Here is an 18,266-nt window from a genome sequence, read left to right on the forward strand (position 1 = left end):
AGAGTTTTCAAGCTGAATGCTCGAGCATCCACTGGCGATGTGCCTAGCACAATGACGTCACTTCCAGGAGATGTCATCGCGGTGCGCACACATGAATGTCCCAGACCAAGACCTAAGCGACCTGGAAACCCTATTGCCTTTTCCAGCGAGTCCCGTCTTCTTGTAATGTGACCAAAGCCTCAGTTGAGTCATTTTGGCTTCTCGAGGGAGTTCATGCTTGAGTTGATTTATAGCCCATTTATTTTTTCTTTTTGGTAGTCCCATAAAACTCTCCTCCAACACCACATTCCAAAAGAATCAACTTTCTTCATTGTCCAGCTTTCACACCCATCCACTATACTATTTTGTTAAAAAATCAGCAACATCCAACCTGATGGACCGTTCTGGTGAGCATGAAAGCTTCAATCCTAGCCTGATCTCACCAGACCTCAAAAGCCAAGCAGGGTTGGCTCTGGGTAATATTTGGATGGGAGCCCTCCAAGGAATATCAGGGTCATTACACAGAGGCAGGCAATGGCAAATCGCCTCTAAACGTCTCTTGCTTTGAAAACCCTTTGAGGTCACCGTAATTCGGCTTCGACTTGACGGCAAAAAAAAAATACTACTTGGGTTTCATTCTTGATTTTGGTTGGTTGAAACGTTACTGACCATACTTTCCATTCACCATAAGAGCTAGGGTTGCCAGCCTCCAGGTGGGGCCTGGGGACCTCCCGTTTTTACAACTGATCTCCAGCTAACAGAGATCAGCTCCATGGAGAAAATGGCTGCTTTGTACCCTGATGAGGCCCCTCCCCTCCCCTCCCCAAACCTCGCCCTCTCCCGGATCCACCCCCCAAGGTCTCCAGGTATTTTCCAACCCAGACCTGGCAACCCTAATAAGAGCACTGGGGAATGTTGAACTGGATTCCATAATAATGGTATTGAAGCCGGTGAGAAAGAGTTGTTGTTGTTGTTCAGTCGCACAGTCGAGCCCGACTCTTCGCGACCCCATGGACCAGATCACGCCAGGCCTTCCGGTCTTCCGCCGTCCTCTGACGTTTGCTCAACTTCATGTTCGTTGCATCTATGACACTGTCTAACCATCTCATCTTTTGCCGTCCCCGTCTTCTTTGACCTTCAATCTTTCCCAGCATCAGGGTCTTCTCCAGGGAGTGCTCCCTTCTCATTGGGTGGCCAAAGTGTTTGAGCTTCAGCTTCAGTATCTGGTCTTCCAGGGAACAGTCAGGGTTGATTTCTTTTAGGATCGACTGATTTGATCTCCTTGCCGTCCAAGGGACTCTCAAGAGTAGAGTCAAGCAAACAGAGAATTGGACCTTGGGAGAATGACATTCGTTTGCTTCATTCATTTGGTACAAAGCAGATGTGCCCGCGTGCGCACCCCCAGCATGCATTGCTCCAACACTCGTCTGTGTCTCTCTTCTGCAGGAGGATTTGGAGCACCCCGAGCATCCTGGGGAGGCACGTGCTGCCGCCGAAGACGATGCCCCAGTGGAAGCCACAGAAGCCAGTGCCGAGGTAAAGCACAGTCACAGCCCAGCTAACCCGAGAATCCTTGGCTGGTCTGGGGTTGTTCTCGCCATCTATTGTTCTTTCCTTACTTTCTCTGTGCTGAGCTGGTTTCCATTTCTTTTCTGCATACAGGTGATTTCAGATCTTTTTTCTCTGCTGATCGTTTATGCAAAAAAAAAAATGCTCACCTTTCGTTTCCCATTTGCAGGACCGCTTGGGGGCCCTTTAGATTTCAAACAGATCACGCAGGGCTCTTTTTGTAGCAGGTACTCATTTGCATATTAAGCGACACACCCCTAATGTAGCCAATCCTCCAAGAGCTTACAGTAGCCCCTGTAAGAAGAGCTCTGTAAGCTCTTGGAGGATTGGCTACATTAGGGGGGGTGTCGCCTAATATGCAAAGGAGTTCCTGCTACAAAAAGAGCCCTCGATATAGGTGTTTTCCTCACGGGGACGGGCTCCTGTCATTTCCTTGTTGCCGCTGCACCTGCTTAATACAGTGAGGTGGCAACAGGGCTTCCACGCAGCAGTTTCCCCTGTTAGTTTTATCCCATTGGCAATTTAATAGCATTATATCGATATACCGTTAGACCAAAATATGCATCAAATTCTCTGAATTCCCAGCATTCATTATTATTATTATTAAAAAGTAAGTCTCTAGCCCATTTCATCATGGAGATATGCTTTTATCCTTGTATTGCTGCAAGGAAAGGGGATAGAGCCTTACGGGTTTTTTTTTTTTTTTAATGAGCTGATTGAAAATTGAAATATAAGCAATACTGTCCTATCAAACTTAAATGCTATTGCTTTAACAACATGAAACACATTGTTTATAAAATTGCATATTGGACATATTTGTGGAATTTAATAGTTATAACAGCCTTCATTTTGTACAAGCAAAATTGCAAATATGCACAGTACTTGAGAGAAAACTGCACGTTGATGCATCCTAAGCTACCTTGGGGCAATAAGCTACCTTTTACCCAGTCTGCGGGGATATGTGTCACAGTGGTTTGAGGGAGAGGTGAAAAGGCCAGCTGCATCTGGTCAAAAGGACAACAGAAGGCATGCAACTGTTGAGAAGCAATAAAAGCCCTGCATGTTCCCTTCATGAAGATTCGGTATTCTTCTAGGAAAAGAAATGCATCCTGGATTTAATTAAGAGTGATATATGTCTACAGCATGCCCACCTTGTCTTTAAAAGCATTTCACTTGATCTGAAAGAGAAAATATTTCATAGGGGTTTTTTCAATCTTCTCCCAAATTTCCGAATTTTTCATTGGGAAAAAATAGAAAAAAGGTCTTGTGAAAAAACTGGGGGAAGGGTTTTCCCCAAAAAAAGTTTCCGCTTTTTCACATCTCTGTTATGGCTGTATGAATACCAGTTAATATAATAATGTTTTATTATTGTAAAAATTTGTTTGTTTGTTTTGGGGGGGAAAGCTTTTTATTACTTTATTATTACTTTACTTTACTTTAATGTGTTTTCTTGCATTTTAATGGAGATACAACAAAGAATGAGCTCACAACAGAAAACAATCATATGTAAGTGGGCATCCAACCCAGCTATAGTTCTCTTCTAGCATTCCTCCAATCAGATAAGGATCGGCTGAGGTAGATAAAAGACAATGCAGGGAAGGAACATGCACAGAGTAGTTTCATTATAGCCTATTTTTTCCACTCACAGTTTGAAGGGCACATAAATTAGATCCTGCAGATTGGCTCAGGAAAGGAGAGGGTTGCTACATGTCACAGCTGGGATCTTGTCCCTTATTTTCATTTCAGCGATGATTTTAAACAACCCAGTTTGAATCAAGAGCACCTCAGCTGTGGCTCATGGAACTCACCCCTGAGGGCTGGTATAGACGTTATCGGTAGAAGCCCGAAAGCTGTTGTGAGGAAGCTCTGTCCACATAGTTTCTGGCAAAATTTTAAAAAATGACAATCATGTGGTCAAGGATGTGATTACCTCCCAAGACAGGTGTTGCCCATCCTGGAAATCCTAATGTACATACCATGTTCTTGGGTATCTAACACCAGTGCCAAGTCTTCTACCTTACCACTCCAGTTGCCTGAACTTTTAACAGCCCTAACAATATTTTATTTGGTCCATGTCTGCAACATGCTAATATGGACAGTCCCAGATAAAGTCTGTTGTAACTCGAGATCAGGCAGCTCTTTCTTTAATCAGTGATTTCAGCTTATTAGAACAGAACACAGAACAACACAGAACAACCCCAACTTATATACAGTTTGGAACTGGCTAAACCACACCTCTAGAACAGTAAGGTCCAATCATAAGTGAGTGCTTAGGACCAATAGGGTTTGTTCCCGCCGAAAGTCATAGTCTTCCCTGATTGGTCCATTGCACAATGGCAGCCAATCGGGCTGTTGATTTTAGGACACTGAGAGTCTATGGAGCTTGTGACTGAAGCTCAGGCTCATTCTACAATTCAGGCTATCCATTTAACACAATACATAACGAAGTCTGTGAGTGTCTGAAAACTCTGAACGACTATAGAATCATAGAATCATAGAGTTGGAAGGGATCTTGCAGGTCATCTAGTCCAACCCCTGCACTCTGCAGGAGCATAGCCAAAAGATAGCCCTACAAACCTACATACCTACAACATACCCGAAAGATGGTCATCCAGCCTCCGCTTGAAAACATCCAGCGAAGGAGCATCCACCACCTCTCGAGGCAGACTGCTCCTCTGCTCAACCACTCTTGCAGCTAGGAAGTTTCTCCTGATATTTAGCTAGTATTGACTCCCTTGTAATTTCCACCTATTAGATAGTCTTGCAATCCGGAATAGATCCACTCCATCTTCTACATGACAGCCCTTCAAATACTTGAAGATTGCAATCATGTCCCCTCAAAGCCTTCTCTTTCCCAGGCTAAACATACCCAACTCTTTCAGCCTTTCCTCATAAGACTCTACTTGATAAACATCTCAATATGATCTGACAAAAGGGAGATATGATCCTCGAAAACCTCTACCCCTAATATCTTCTACCCCTAAAATCAGCCACCTTCTGAAACCATCAATACGATTGTCACCACGCCTTGAAGAAAGAAGTGCCTGTTCAGGAAGGCAAAATTAAATCTCGGATTCTTAACATTCATTATGTTTCAGGCAAATTGTATTATATAATCTCAGGGTTGTTCCAGATTATCCCTTTTAGTAAAATGTGGGGGGGGGGCAGAATGTCCTCTTCTAGAATTAGCTCTTCCACTGGGCCAGAGCATGGGGGAATGGGGTGTGTGGAAGAGCACCAAGTAGGCCTGTGCTGCCCCCAGCCAGCGTTTAACTGTAGTTAAGTAGAACTGCCATATATCTTTAAGAGCAGTTGCCCCTGGGAATTGAAGTCTTTAGTTAGACATCCCAAAGCAGTCCTGTGACTGGCTGATTAACAGTCATTTCCTGCACCCAGAGGTGCGGGGATTTGAGTTTATAGCTCTCTTCCCATTTCTTTGTCTACTCTTTAAACTGCAAAGGAGGTGAGAGCACGCAATCTTTTTCACCATGAGCCAGTGAACTGAATTAGATTACAAAGATGTGAATTTCACCAGTTATTCAGCTTGAATTAGATCACAATTAAAGCTGAATAACTGGTGAAATTCACATCTTTGTAATCTAATTTGGGATGTCTAACTAAAGACTTCAATTCCCAGGGGCAACTGCTCTTAAAGATATATGGCAGTTCTACTTAACTACAGTTAAACCCTGGCTGGGGGCAGCACAAGGCCACAATGCCAGAAATGCACATTCATGATGGTTTCATCATGGAGCTCATCTTGTTCTTCTTTGGATACTCAGTTTACAGTACTATTATTTCTTGTGACATACTTAAGATGGACATTATTATAACTGCACTTTGCTTCACTGATGATAAGAATCAACATGGATGGTCCCTCCAAACAAACTTGAAGTCATGTACTCAATGTTATAGTCTGATTCTGGGTTTATTTAAGTCAGGCGACGGATTCTTCAAAGTCACATTCCTGTTCCCCTAGCTCTTCTGGAATTATGTAGCGTGGATGTGGAAACCCTGGCTGCCTGTCCTTCAGGATCCCAGGTGCGGGTTTGGTTCGTTCTGCAAATTAACCGGTTCTCCTGTCTTTCTTCTTCCCAGGGTGAAAATGAAGGCAATTAACCCTCCTCGGGTCTTCTAGTGTGAAAAACTGAGACTCCTGGGAATAAATACAGAAATGGTAGCTGGCACCAGAGCAGGGAAATCACCCACAGCCTAGGCTAACTTCATTCAGCACTCCAGTCTTTTTCAGTTGCCTCATTACCGACACATCCTAGATGTCTGGCAGACTCCCAGTCACGTGTTGTAGGGTAACTGTGCGCTGCGCACCTTGTGTCCCTCCCTTGCCATCCGCTGTTGTGGCTTCCACCCTTGCCCCTCTTCAAGCCTTCCGAGAGTGCCACGTTGGTAGCTGCGGTTTGGCGCAGCTGTGGTCGGAATCGCTGGTTAATGTCTTCTGCCCGTTAGCATCAGCACTCAAGATCCTTAGATATGGTGGACGTGTTTTTTTTCTAAAGAGACATAATAAAAACAACTTGTTTCAACGACGTCTTTGCTTTGTCCTTTGTTGGTTTATCCAGCCGATCCAGCCGTCAGCCAGGTCTGTTGTGTCGGTCTTTACAGTTCTAAGGTTTGAATTCCCTGTGACGGAGACAGGCCTGTGTCTTTATATGTGGGACTGTCCAATTCTAGTATATAGCAGGGCTCTTTTTGTAGAAAAGGGTCCAGCAGGAACTCATTAGCATAACAGGCCACACCTAACAGCAGGAACTCATTAGCATATTGGGCCACACCCCTGACAGCACAGCTCATTAGCACATTGGGCCACACCCCCATGTTACCAGAAGTGTGGTTATCCAGCCACCCCCACCTTTTGCTTCTTATTCTGTTTACCTTGTTTGTGGTCAAAACCCAGGGCTTTTTTTGTAGCAGGAACGCCTTTGCATGTTAGGCCACACACCCCTAATGTAGCCAATCCTAATGAGTTTCTGCTGTTGGGTGTGGCCTGTTACGCTAATGAGTTCCTGCTGGGCATGGCTAACTTGGGAGCCAGCCGGAACGCCGTTCCTGTGCGTTCCTGCCCAAAAATAGCCCTGGTATATAGTGTGGGGAGAGGGGTTACGGGTACAGGTGGGAGATCCTGACCCCTCCCTTGCCTCCTCTTTCTCCTACCACAAATCCCACCCACTAGGCTCTTCAATGGAGACCATCGGGGGGGGGATGATTTTCATCACTTAAGCACTCTCTACCCATGTGCCCCTTCGTGACTTTAAATTGCCCCCCCTCCAAAAAAAAAAGCCGTGATTGGTAACAACCCACATTTGAAGGCACGGACCTGCAGTCCTTGATATGACTGCATGCACTGCATTGGTTTTGACTACCAAAAGAGTGGTATGAAAAAGGAATGTATCGTTTAAGTGTTGGTTGTAATCTAAATGTAAGGACGAGGAGCCATTTTCAGACTGCAGAACAAGCGATGGGCAACTAAGAATGTGACATAGATTGAGAAGAAGGACATGGACAATGCTCCCTCTAAGCTGTGAAGTCTTGTGAACAAAAATTCTACTTTGTGAGCGGCTGGCATGAAATCGGTGAGCGAGCGATTTGGCTACTGCATCAATCAGTTTGCTCTGGAGCCGTCCCTCCTGAGCGAAGGCAAAAAGGTGTGAGCCGGAGGCTAAAGAATGGTGAGCTAGCTCACACTATCTCAGCTTAGAGAGAACACTGGACATGAATGCGAAAGACAGGAACAGGCAATGCTCTGGTGAGTGTGGGTAATAGCATCATGAAAAAATCGGAGTAAACTAGAACTGACTGTACTTTGCTGTATGAATACTTATGTCAGTGCTGTCAAGTTGCAAATGACGTATGGAGACCCCCATACGACAAGGCAAGTTTTTAAGACAAGTATTTAAGCAGAGGGGGGTTGCCTTTGCCTTCCTCTACGAAGGTCCTCCTTAGTGGGCTTTCAAGGCAAGTATTTAAGCAGAGGGGGGTTGCCTTTGCCTTCCTCTACGAAGGTCTTCCTTAGTGGTCTTTCAAGACAAGTATTTAAGCAGAGGGGGGTTGCCTTTGCCTTCCTCTACGAAGGTCTTCCTTAGTGGTCTTTCAAGACAAATATTTAAGCAGAGGGGGGGTTGCCTTTGCCTTCCTCTATGAAGGTCTTCCTTAGTGGTCTTTCAAGACAAGAATTTAAGCAGAGGGGAGTTGCCTTTGCCATCCTCTACGAAGGTCTTCCTTAGTGGTCTTTCAAGACAAGTATTTAAGCAGAGGGGGGTTGCCTTTGCCTTCCTCTACAAAGGTCTTCCTTAGTGGTCTTTCAAGACAAGTATTTAAGCAGAGGGGGGTTGCCTTTGCGTTCCTCTACGAAGGTCTTCCTTAGTGGTCTTTCAAGACGAGTATTTAAGCAGTGGGGGGGTTTGCCTTTGCCTTCCTCTACGAAGGTCTTCCTTAGTGGGGTTTCAAGACAAGTATTTACGCAGAGGGGGTTGCCTTTGCCTTCCTCTATGAAGGTCTTCCTTAGTGGGGTTTCAAGACAAGTATTTACGCAGAGGGGGTTGCCTTTGCCTTCCTCTATGAAGGTCTTCCTTAGTGGGGTTTCAAGACAAGTATTTACGCAGAGGGGGTTGCCTTTGCCTTCCTCTATGAAGGTCTTCCTTAGTGGGGTTTCAAGACAAGTATTTACGCAGAGGGGGTTGCCTTTGCCTTCCTCTATGAAGGTCTTCCTTAGTGGGGTTTCAAGACAAGTATTTACGCAGAGGGGGTTGCCTTTGCCTTCCTCTATGAAGGTCTTCCTTAGTGGGGTTTCAAGACAAGTATTTACGCAGAGGGGGTTGCCTTTGCCTTCCTCTATGAAGGTCTTCCTTAGTGGGGTTTCAAGACAAGTATTTAAGCAGAGGGGGGTTGCCTTTGCCTTCCTCTACGAAGGTCTTCCTTAGTGGTCTTTCAAGACAAGTATTTAAGCAGAGGGGGGTTGCCTTTGCCTTCCTCTATGAAGGTCTTCCTTAGTGGTCCCCACCCAAGTGCTGACCCTGTTTAGCTTCCGAGATCTGACAAAATCGAGCTATTCCACGCCGCCTCCCCTCCTGCTGCATGAACACATCTGGCAAAAATTCATTCAGAGCTGAAGTTTTACGATTTCGGTAGAATTATGAGTTTGGATGCCCAGAACCTGGATTTAACCAGGAAACTTGCTGAGTGGCTTCCAAAGAGATGCTAACCCTCACCTAACCTACCTCCCACTGTTGTGAGGACAATATGAGACGCTTACTTGTGACAGTCCCTGGGCTTCATCAAGGAAGGGTAGGGTAGAAATATGATAAGTAAACATCAGTAGAAGCAGGGTCATTTCATAGAAAAATTGGTGCAGGAGCTCATTAGCATAACGTTAGCATAATTTATTTGCATATGCCACACACCCTGACATCACCGGAAGCATGTCAGAAGGCAACACCCACCACTCAGGCTCCACTGGACTTTTTTGGATTGCTAGCTATTGGTGGTGGTGGGGAATGTGCAGATCTGTCCTCGCAGGGGAGGGAGCGCTTGTACCTGAATAAAACTTGGCGTTAAAGGTGCCACTGGACTGTTTTGGACCGGGGGGGCTGGGGGGGAGGCTCTGCAACTTACCTGGCTGCTTCTTGCTCTGACTGAGGGCTGCTGGGAGCAGGGGGTGGGGCTTGTTGCATGTGGCTGCCCCCTGGGCTTCTTACTGCCGGAGCTCCGCTCCTGTGCGCTCCTGCAGGAAATGACCCTGAATCACTGATTACGCAGTAAGAGGAATTCTTGCGGCGAGGGGTGAAGTTTGTGGCTGGGTGGGTATGGAAAAAAGGAAGCAGTTGTGATTCTGATTATGGTAATGTGGTGTTTAGGCATGATGTGAAGAATTCCCCACTTGAAACCCTGAGTTCAGGAGCGCAGCAATGAAAACTTCTGACAAACGCAACATTCAAAAGATGCAGGGGGAAAGGAGGGAATATGCGGGTCAGAACCCTGCTACGCATCAACCTGTGGGGAAATAATCACTAGAGAAGAGAGAGAAGAGATTGGATGTATACCGCTCCCTTCACTCGGAGTCTCAGAGCAGCTTCCAAACTCCTTTCCCTTCCCCTCCCAACAACGGACACCCTGTGAGGTAGGTGGGGCTGAGAGAGCTCTTTCCAGAGCTGTCCTTCAGAGAACGGCTCTAACAGAACTACGGCTTGCCCAAGGTCATCCAGCAGCTGCATGTGGAGGAGTGGGGAATCAAACCTGGTTCTCCCAGATTAGAATCCGCGCACTTAACCACTGCACCAAACTAGCTGCAAATAACTGTGGAGGCGGACGGTGGGACAAGCTCCTTAGCAGTTAGGAATCTCATCAATTGCCAGCAAACACCACCCGAAATATTCACAGGATTATAGGAGTTGTAAAACTGGAAGAGACTTAACAGTCAGCCACTCCAAACCCACATTCATACATCAGCAGCCTGAAAAGACAATTTCAACGGGCTTAGGTTGCAGTAGATCCGCATAGGATCGCCCTGCGTCTCGTCCTGTCCCACCACCCTGGCCACCCTGGCTGTGCCATGGGATGAGAGTGAGTGCAAAGAGAATAAAGTCTACAAATGAAAAGTATGCAGTCTCGGTTACTTATTTCTTTGAGATATTCACACACCATTTCCCTCAGCCTTGATAAGGTTTATATCATGGTGGTAACAACAACAACAACAACTGTGTGCTGTCAAGTTACCATGGAAAGCAGCGATCCCTAATGGGCTTTTCAAGGCAAGAGATGCTCAGTGCCTGCCTCTGTGCCATGACCTTGGGCTTCCTTGGTGGTCTCCTATCCAAGCACTAACAGTGGCTGACCCTGCCTGGACTAAGCGGGGCTCTTCAGGCTTCTATCACAGTATCAGAGCCCCAAATAATGAAATGTAAGTGGCAATAAGACCTCTGGTAAAAAGGTAAAGGTAAAGGTTTCCCTTGCTCGAAAGCCAGTCGAATTCGACTCTGGGAGGGCGATGCTCATGTTGAGGAAAAGACTAATTTATGGTTTTATATCTGCTACACACACACAACACATGGACTGTGAACACATCTGTATACCATGAGCCAAAGAAAGCTGTTTGCATCACCTACTGTGAGAGGTTTCACATAGGGAACACTTGCCTGCATTTTATGTTAATGTAGCTTGCACACATTCAGCTCAGAGCATTGTGGGAAGAAGAAGCACATGTTAGCCATTGTAAGCAGAACAACTAAGAGAAGGAAAATCCCCCATTACTGAAAAGACGAGATGTCACGGAGAACATGGACTGGATCTACATTTGAATTGCAGTTTCCTGTTTACGATGCCTTGGCAGCCTCGGAAAGACAAGAGTCATCTGTACTTCAAAGAGGATGCAGGAAGTCGACATTTCACACCTGGCCAGATGGCACTACATGAGATAGAGTTTAGTATTTCAAATATTGGCCCAACCCATAGAATACCTGTCCATTTCCACATGCAGCAATGAGGAAAAGCTATGGGATGGACTTGTAAGTAGGTGGGATTACAGGTTGGCAAGGTGCTACCCACCTGGAGTTTCCACTATAAAGGTAAAGACCCAAACCCTAGGTCTTTGCTAGCCACATTCTACCATCAACGCAAAGACCATGCTTCAGGCACCTCTCCTCTCATCAACTCCTTTGTACTTTGAATTCTTTTCTTGCTATGCAACAATCCTTTCTGTCTATTATGGATCTCTTTGGACTGCAGCCAAAGAGATCCACATACACGCACACACACACTTGACCGGCTGGTTCTGGAACAGTGTGATTTAGGTAAAATTTCTAGACACTAGTTTCTGTCCCTTTATTCTTCATTGCAACAGACAAGACTTCTGAAACAGGCAAGTATGAACCGATTTTCCTGCCTACCTCCAAGTAAAAGAAACTATTTTCTTTCTATTTCTGTAACTCTAAAGGAACCTTGAGTGTATGCGAATTGAGAGACTGATTATTTTGTATGTGTGACTTTGATATTGCTTAGTAAAGAAATTATTTGTTTTGGAAAAACACCCATGTGGTCTATATTACTGGGACTCTGGATTCAGACACAACCTTGGTATAGCTGGCCAGGACTTCATGTTAAAATTAGTTAGCCATCAGCTGTAAATAAAGCTGTTGGCGTAACACTCATCTCCGTTTACAAGCCGAAGAGCCAGTGCTGTTCGAAGACGTTCCCGTGGTCATGTGGCCAGCACGACTAAATGCCGAGGCACACGGAATGCTGTTACCATCCCACCGAAGCGGTACCTATTTGTCCACTTGCAATTTCTTGCTTTCAGATGGCTAGGTTGGCAGGAGTTGGGGCCAGAGACGAGAGCTCACTCCGTCACGCGGCACTCGGGTCTCAAACTGCCAAGCTACAGACTTTGTGGTCTGCAGCTCAGCATCTTAGCCTCTGAGCCACTGTGGCCCTTAAGACCTCTGGAACAAACCGCAAATATTCAAACAGGCAGATCCTGGCCAAACCAAGCTTCGAAAGCCACCTGAACAAAAAGGTGAGTCTCACACGGCTGTCATTGTTGTCTTATTGTCTTATTTCCTCTTATCTTCATTGAAAGCCTCCTGGCTATTGTAATGGGAGCCCTGCCATGGCAACAGGACTTAGCAGAGGGAAGACTGAACGGTCGATGTAAATTGAATCACAAGATTTAAAGCTCTCCGATTAGTATCATACCCAGACAAGATTAGCGTAGTGAGTCATCCTGCCCATACATGCAGCAGCGGGATCATAGGCAGATTAAAGCGGATTGTGGTGGTGGTGGTGTGAATGTCTAGGGAAGAGAGGCTTGTTAACAGAAACACACCCCAGAGTATATAGTCCAGTGACATGAGCGTAGTGAGGAGAAAGGCTCCCCAAAGTCCTACATGTATTTAAAACTTCTCTTTCAACACTGGAATGTGGAATGGTACGGTACACCCAGGAGTCATTTCCTGCAGGAGTGCACAGGAGCGGAGCTCCGGCAGTAAAGAGCCCAGGGGGCGGGCACATGCAACAAGCCCCACCCCCTGCTCCCAGCAGCCCTCAGTCAGAAGAAGAAGCAGCCAGGTAAGTTGCAGAGCTCCCCCTGGCCCCCTGGTCCAAGACAGTCCAGTGGCACCTTTAAGACCAAGTTTTATTCAGGTACAAGCTCTCCCTCCTCTGCGAGGACAGATCTGCACGTCCCCCCCCCCCAATAGCTAGGAATCCAAAACAGTCCAGTGGAGCCTGAGCGGTGGGTGTTGCCTTCTGACACATGTCTGGTGATGCCAGTGGGTGTGACATATGCAAATATGTTATGCTAATGAGCTCCTGCACCTCTTTTTCCACGAAATGACCCCTGGGTATACCCAATCTTGTCAGATCTCAGAAGCTAAGAAAAGTTAGTACTTGGATAAGCGACCACCGAGGAAGAATCCGCAGAGGAGTGTGATGGCCAACCCCCTCCGCTTCTCACTTGTCTTGACAGCCCCCTGCTGGGGTCACCATAGGTCAGTTGCGATTCCGTGACACTTAGGTACATCTCTCAACATTTGTGTTGCTTCCATATGGAGGTTTTGCTCTGATCTGGTATCCAAACTGGAGTGGTGGGTTTTTTTTAGAGTATCCATGCAATGTCATGCCCTAATTGTCCACTTTCTAGGCTCTCCCCGGTTTTGTTCCAGTCTTTCCCAAACTTGGTTTGATGTAATCTTTTCTGGAAAGAATGCAGTCAAAGTGTGCCTGCATACCATGTGGACAGGAATGAGTTCATTTTAATATCAATGCCATTTTCTTCGCCTTGCCTCCAACCAGGGGTCATTTCGTAGAAAAAGAGGTGCAGGAGCTCATTGGCACAACTCATTAGCATAACTTGTTTGCATATGCCACACACCCTGACATCACCGGAAGTGTGTCAGAAGGCAACACCCACCGCTCAGGCTCCACTGGAATGTTTTGGATTGCTAGCTATTGGGGGGGGGGACGTGCAGATCTGTCCTCGCAGAGGAGGGAGAGCTTGTGCCTTCTAGGTGTGAGCAAACACACAGCCAAACTGAAAAACTTAAATGATCTTTATTGAACTTCACATGCATTCAGAAGATCGTTACTCACTTAATTGGTAGTTTGCTATAGCATTAGAATGCTTTAGCCATCTATATTTATTTATTTATTCAGCTTGATATACCGCCCTAACCCCCGTAGGGGTCTCTGGGCGGTTTACAGAGTGGGTGCTAATCACCTATTAACCCTAACTGGGGCCACATTGGTTCTGGGGAGGGGCAGCCTACCGGCACCCAGGTGGAGGCAAGTGTCTTCCGAATCATTTTCCCGGCAGTGATTAGGCTGTTGTTCCTGGTGCATTGGCGATCCGGCGCGCTGCTAACGGCCTCCCAGGACCCGACTCCGTCCTACAGGCTCCATCGCATATCTGGGTGACGTCACTGCGCGCCTCCTGCTGCACGGCAGCCTCTCGTTGTTTCTGCTGTTGGCCGCCAGGAGTCACTCCTTCTGAGTCTCCTGCTCTCTGCTTGCCGCCGCCACGTCGCCGTGCTCCTTTCTTGCCTCTGCCGCCGGTATTCAGCCACCGTCATCGTCTCCATTGCCGCAACGACGCCGCCGCCATTGTTGCCATCCACACACCTCGCCGAGGAGGAGGGTGCCCCCACCCTTCTAAGGGTGGGTACCCATTAATCTACTCGCCTGAGTTTTTTATGTTGGCTTTCGAACCGCTGGGTGGGCGGGAGCTAGGACTAGGGTCGAGAGCTCACCTCGACCGCGGTGGGTCTCGAACAGCCATAGTGGCTGCTCGAGTGATGTTAAGGCAGGCATTTTACTGCCTGCACCACCGCTCCCTGTCATGATCTATTCATTCCTCTGAATTCCCAGCTTTTATTTATTTTGTAGAAATACACTTTTCTCCTTACAGGACCAGCGACTTACATTTAAATAAAAAAATGAAAGAGGGCAAATTCAAGGAATCACATTACTGAGTTTTTAAAAGAGCCCCCTGGTGGTGGTGGGAAGAAATGCAGAAAACATGATGGCTGACGGAGGAAAGTATGCATGAAACTCCCATGTGGATGCCCCACTCCCTGTATGAATACCTCCGCATTTGCAGTGGTGACGACAGAGAAACTGAGAATCCTCGCCATGGCAAACAGTGACCTGGACGGGCCAGGTTAGCCCAATCGTGTCAGATCTCGGAAGCCCAGCAGAGTCAGCCAGAGGCAGGCAACGTCAAAACCACCTCTGAATGTCTCTGAATTTCAACATGTAATAATCTAAAAGGAATGATGTATAGATGGTATAGGACACCAAAAAAGATTGCAAATATAAATTCTAATGTTTCAAACAAATGTTGGAAATGTAAAAAGGTAGAAGGTTCATTTTATCATATGTGGTGGACATGTGAAAAAGCGAAAGAATTTTGGACTGACATACATGAAGAAATGGAGAAGATACTGAAAAGCAAATTTAAAAAAGAACCAGAAATATTACTGTTGGGATAAAAAATGGAAGAAGTTAACACAAGGAAAAAGACATTAACAGCTGCCAGAATAGTTTATGCTCTAAATTGGAAATCAGACAAAATCCCAGATGTAGAGGATTAAAAAACTGCTTTTCATGGCAGAAATGGATAAAATGACAAGAAAACTTAAAGATTGGGAGGCTGAAGAATTTTTTGCGGACTGGAAAGATTTTAAAGACTATTTAGAGAAATATTGGGATGTGAAAGACAATTTGATTTGCTTTGAAAATTATTAAGTTAAGTCAAAAAGAAAAAAGGAAATGGACTTATAATGATAAATGAGTAAATGTTAGTTACCTATAGATGTGTGATAACAGTTTAGAAACATGTAAGATTTTAAGATGTGAACTGGTGGTGGGAATGCTGTTGGAAGCCTACGAAAGGGGGGGGGAGTAAGAAGAAAAGGATATATACATTGAAGTTGATATATGTGAAATGTGTATTATCCTAATAAAAGTTGTTTAAAAAAAAATGAATGTCTCTTCCCGATGGGGTTGACCTGAATCGGCTGAGACTTGATGGCACTAGACATCCTCCCCACCACCAGACTAACACATTCAACAAGTATCCGAATCGTTAGACGACTCCCAACACAGAGAGAAAGCTGCCCTGTAGTTTGACAGCCTAATTACATACGAGGTCGGTCTGAAATTGGGGCACCGTTAATATCAAAGTGTGGGAACCGAGGACAGCAGCACAGAACAAAACAAGCCATACAGGGAGAGAATACAGATGAATGGGGTGTGTGTGTGTCTTTATACGCTTTGCCAATCCTCAGATTGATAGAAATGGGATTCCTGGGGCATCTAGAATGCAAGCAGTGTGCGCCAGTCCAGGACAAGTACAAATCCACTCTTTGGTCAGTGATCTTTTTGCATTCTTCGTGTGAATAGAGGCTGTCATTTTCCTGGGTGAGATTACTTTGAAGTGTTTCCCTCCCTTTTGGATGAAAGGTAAATGACATCAGCAACAAACAAAGTTGCAAAGGTCTTTCAGCACAGTTCCCTTCAGTTTCAGGAGTCCGTCAACACTGATTCAATGCCATTGCGCCAGAAGACGTCTGGTGGAGCCAAGCGTTAAATTAAATAAGGCCAACAATCTAGAACGCAAAGCACACAGCAGAGCGAATCATACATTCCCCGTAACTTCATAACAAAATATTTTTAAATACTACTTGAGCCTGATGTGTGTGTGTGCCTGGTGTAAAGCCCTGTGTGTGGCAAGATAAATTAGCAACCCCCAAAACATATTGTTACACATTCCCTACTTGCATGAGCACTGACATGACCTCACTCCCAGGTTCACTTCAGAAATGACATCATGCCATCAGCCCAACTGAAAATTTTGCTTTATTTTCAACTTGGCCAGCCTACTGGGTGGTGGCAGCGAGGGCCACAGCTACCAGAGGGAGATCTCCAGCTACAGTGGGAGACCTACACAAAAATGGAAATACAGCAAATACAGTTGTGCAAACAAATAACCAGAATACTCTGTCACGCTGTACAAATCACACTTGAGACACCTGTCTTCTTCTGCAGTTCTACTTACAAACATAAATGATAAACATAGCAAATGGTTTTGCCACCATTCATAACTGACATCTGCAAGCTATTGTTATGCCAACAAAGGTTTGTACAGGATTTACCCACCCAGGCCAGTCCAGGAATGGGAGGGAACCCTGTACCTTTACAGTACATTAAACAACAACCCACGAGATGGTCTAAACCCTCTCTGGTTTCAGAACAATATGCCACCAGAACCTCTACATTAGTTTCCCCCCCCCCAACCTGAGATTAGAGGTTCAAACTCTCAGTTGGTATCTGGAACTTAACACATTAGCAACTCACTCAGAGCTGCACACTTTACGCTTAATGGTAGCTTATGGTCAGCTTAGGCACAGGAGTTTAGACTTGGAACTCAGGTACAACATCAGAGACCATTTAGAAACAAGAATAATTTTTTATTCAGTACAGAGCTTAACACAGACTACCAGAGTTTACCAAAATAATAAGCCCAAGGCGATTTGCCTTAACTACACAGTAAAAGATACATATTTACCAAGTTCAGGAATATCCAACCGTCCAAGGGATTTTGAAGGCAAAATCCATCTTTGCTCAACCATGTGGTCCAATTCACAAAGTCAGTCCTTTGTCCCTCAAGGGCTGCATTTCAGATGCAATAAAACCAGCACACGGCAGCTCTCTCATTTGGATCAAACAATTACACTCCAATTCCAGTCATGATCAGCCATGGCCATTCGGCCAATCACGAGTGGAGATAGGTGTGTCCAATTGTTGGTTGCCATAGCTGCAACACAGGAATGGCTAGAAGTTTGGAGACTCCTCCTGCAGTCAGGTGACCCAGCCTTTAGCTTCCCCATCGCCTACGTGACTTCTTGCATGTGGGCCAGGAGCCATCAGGTCTGCCTCTTTCACTTAGAGGTGTGAAAGAATGTGTGGTTATATGGCATGGTTATAAAGTTTCTCTGGCCAAATGGACAGGCCATTTGGCTTCAACAGGAAACAAGACACAGCATGTTATCAGAAAGACATCACAGGAGAAGGCATGGACTTTTAAAAATCAATATTTCTATACAAGGTTATTGGAATTGGAACTGACATCTGCACCAGTTGAACAGTGACCTGATAGTCCTTGAAAGTACAAGTCTCTCTTCAGATTGATGTGGTCACTGGCTCATGGTGCAGAGAAGATAGTCCTTGAAAGTACAAGTCTCTCTTCAGATTGATGTGGTCACTGGCTCATGGTGCAGAGAAGAGTTTCCAGAAGAAAGCATGGAATAGACGACATGAGCTCAGGACTAGCTGTAGCGCGAACCAAAGGAGCGGCGACGGCACGCCTAGGTTGCTTTGCCATTTCTTAGGGCTTCATCAGGCCACTTTTCTTAGTGATGGAGCTCAACCCAGCTCTGACAAGATTCAGAATGACATGAAGTCTACAAGTAGTTTCCAAATAGCTAGGAATCAAGCTCTGGCAATCCAAGGCCAGATTGATCCGGTTTTGCAAGGAGCTTCTGTCTCAGATGGTCAATCAGTGAATCGATGGCTACGATGCAGCCTTTTCCGCTCCGAGCCAGCAGAAGCCGCTGTCTCTTGCCTCTTCTCAGAAGCACGCAGCTTGACCTCCCAGCCCCTCTTTTCTTGTTTGCTCCATCCAGACTGTATTTTTAAAAGCTCATAATGTGTAT

General features: G+C 45.8%; 1 protein-coding gene across 2 annotated transcripts in view; it reads left to right on the top strand.

Moving 5' to 3' along the window:
- The window catches only part of SNCG (synuclein gamma), a 49,808-nt gene extending 43,719 nt beyond the window's left edge, over positions 1-6,089 (top strand). Inside the window, exons 4-5 of one of the 2 annotated variants that reach the window (XM_015425660.1) lie at positions 1,426-1,515; positions 5,647-6,089. In XM_015425660.1, coding sequence (XP_015281146.1) covers positions 1,426-1,515; positions 5,647-5,667 — 111 coding nt within the window. In that variant the 3' untranslated portion in view covers positions 5,668-6,089. Of the gene's footprint in view, positions 1-1,425; positions 1,642-5,646 lie in introns of both variants that reach the window. The other variant, XM_015425659.1, reaches the window with a different exon arrangement.
- The last annotated feature ends 12,177 nt before the right edge of the window (positions 6,090-18,266 follow it).

The sequence above is a fragment of the Gekko japonicus genome, unplaced genomic scaffold (genome assembly GCF_001447785.1).
Source record: "Gekko japonicus isolate JY-2015 unplaced genomic scaffold, Gekko_japonicus_V1.1 scaffold1137, whole genome shotgun sequence".
Classification (NCBI taxonomy): Eukaryota; Metazoa; Chordata; class Lepidosauria; order Squamata; family Gekkonidae; genus Gekko; species Gekko japonicus.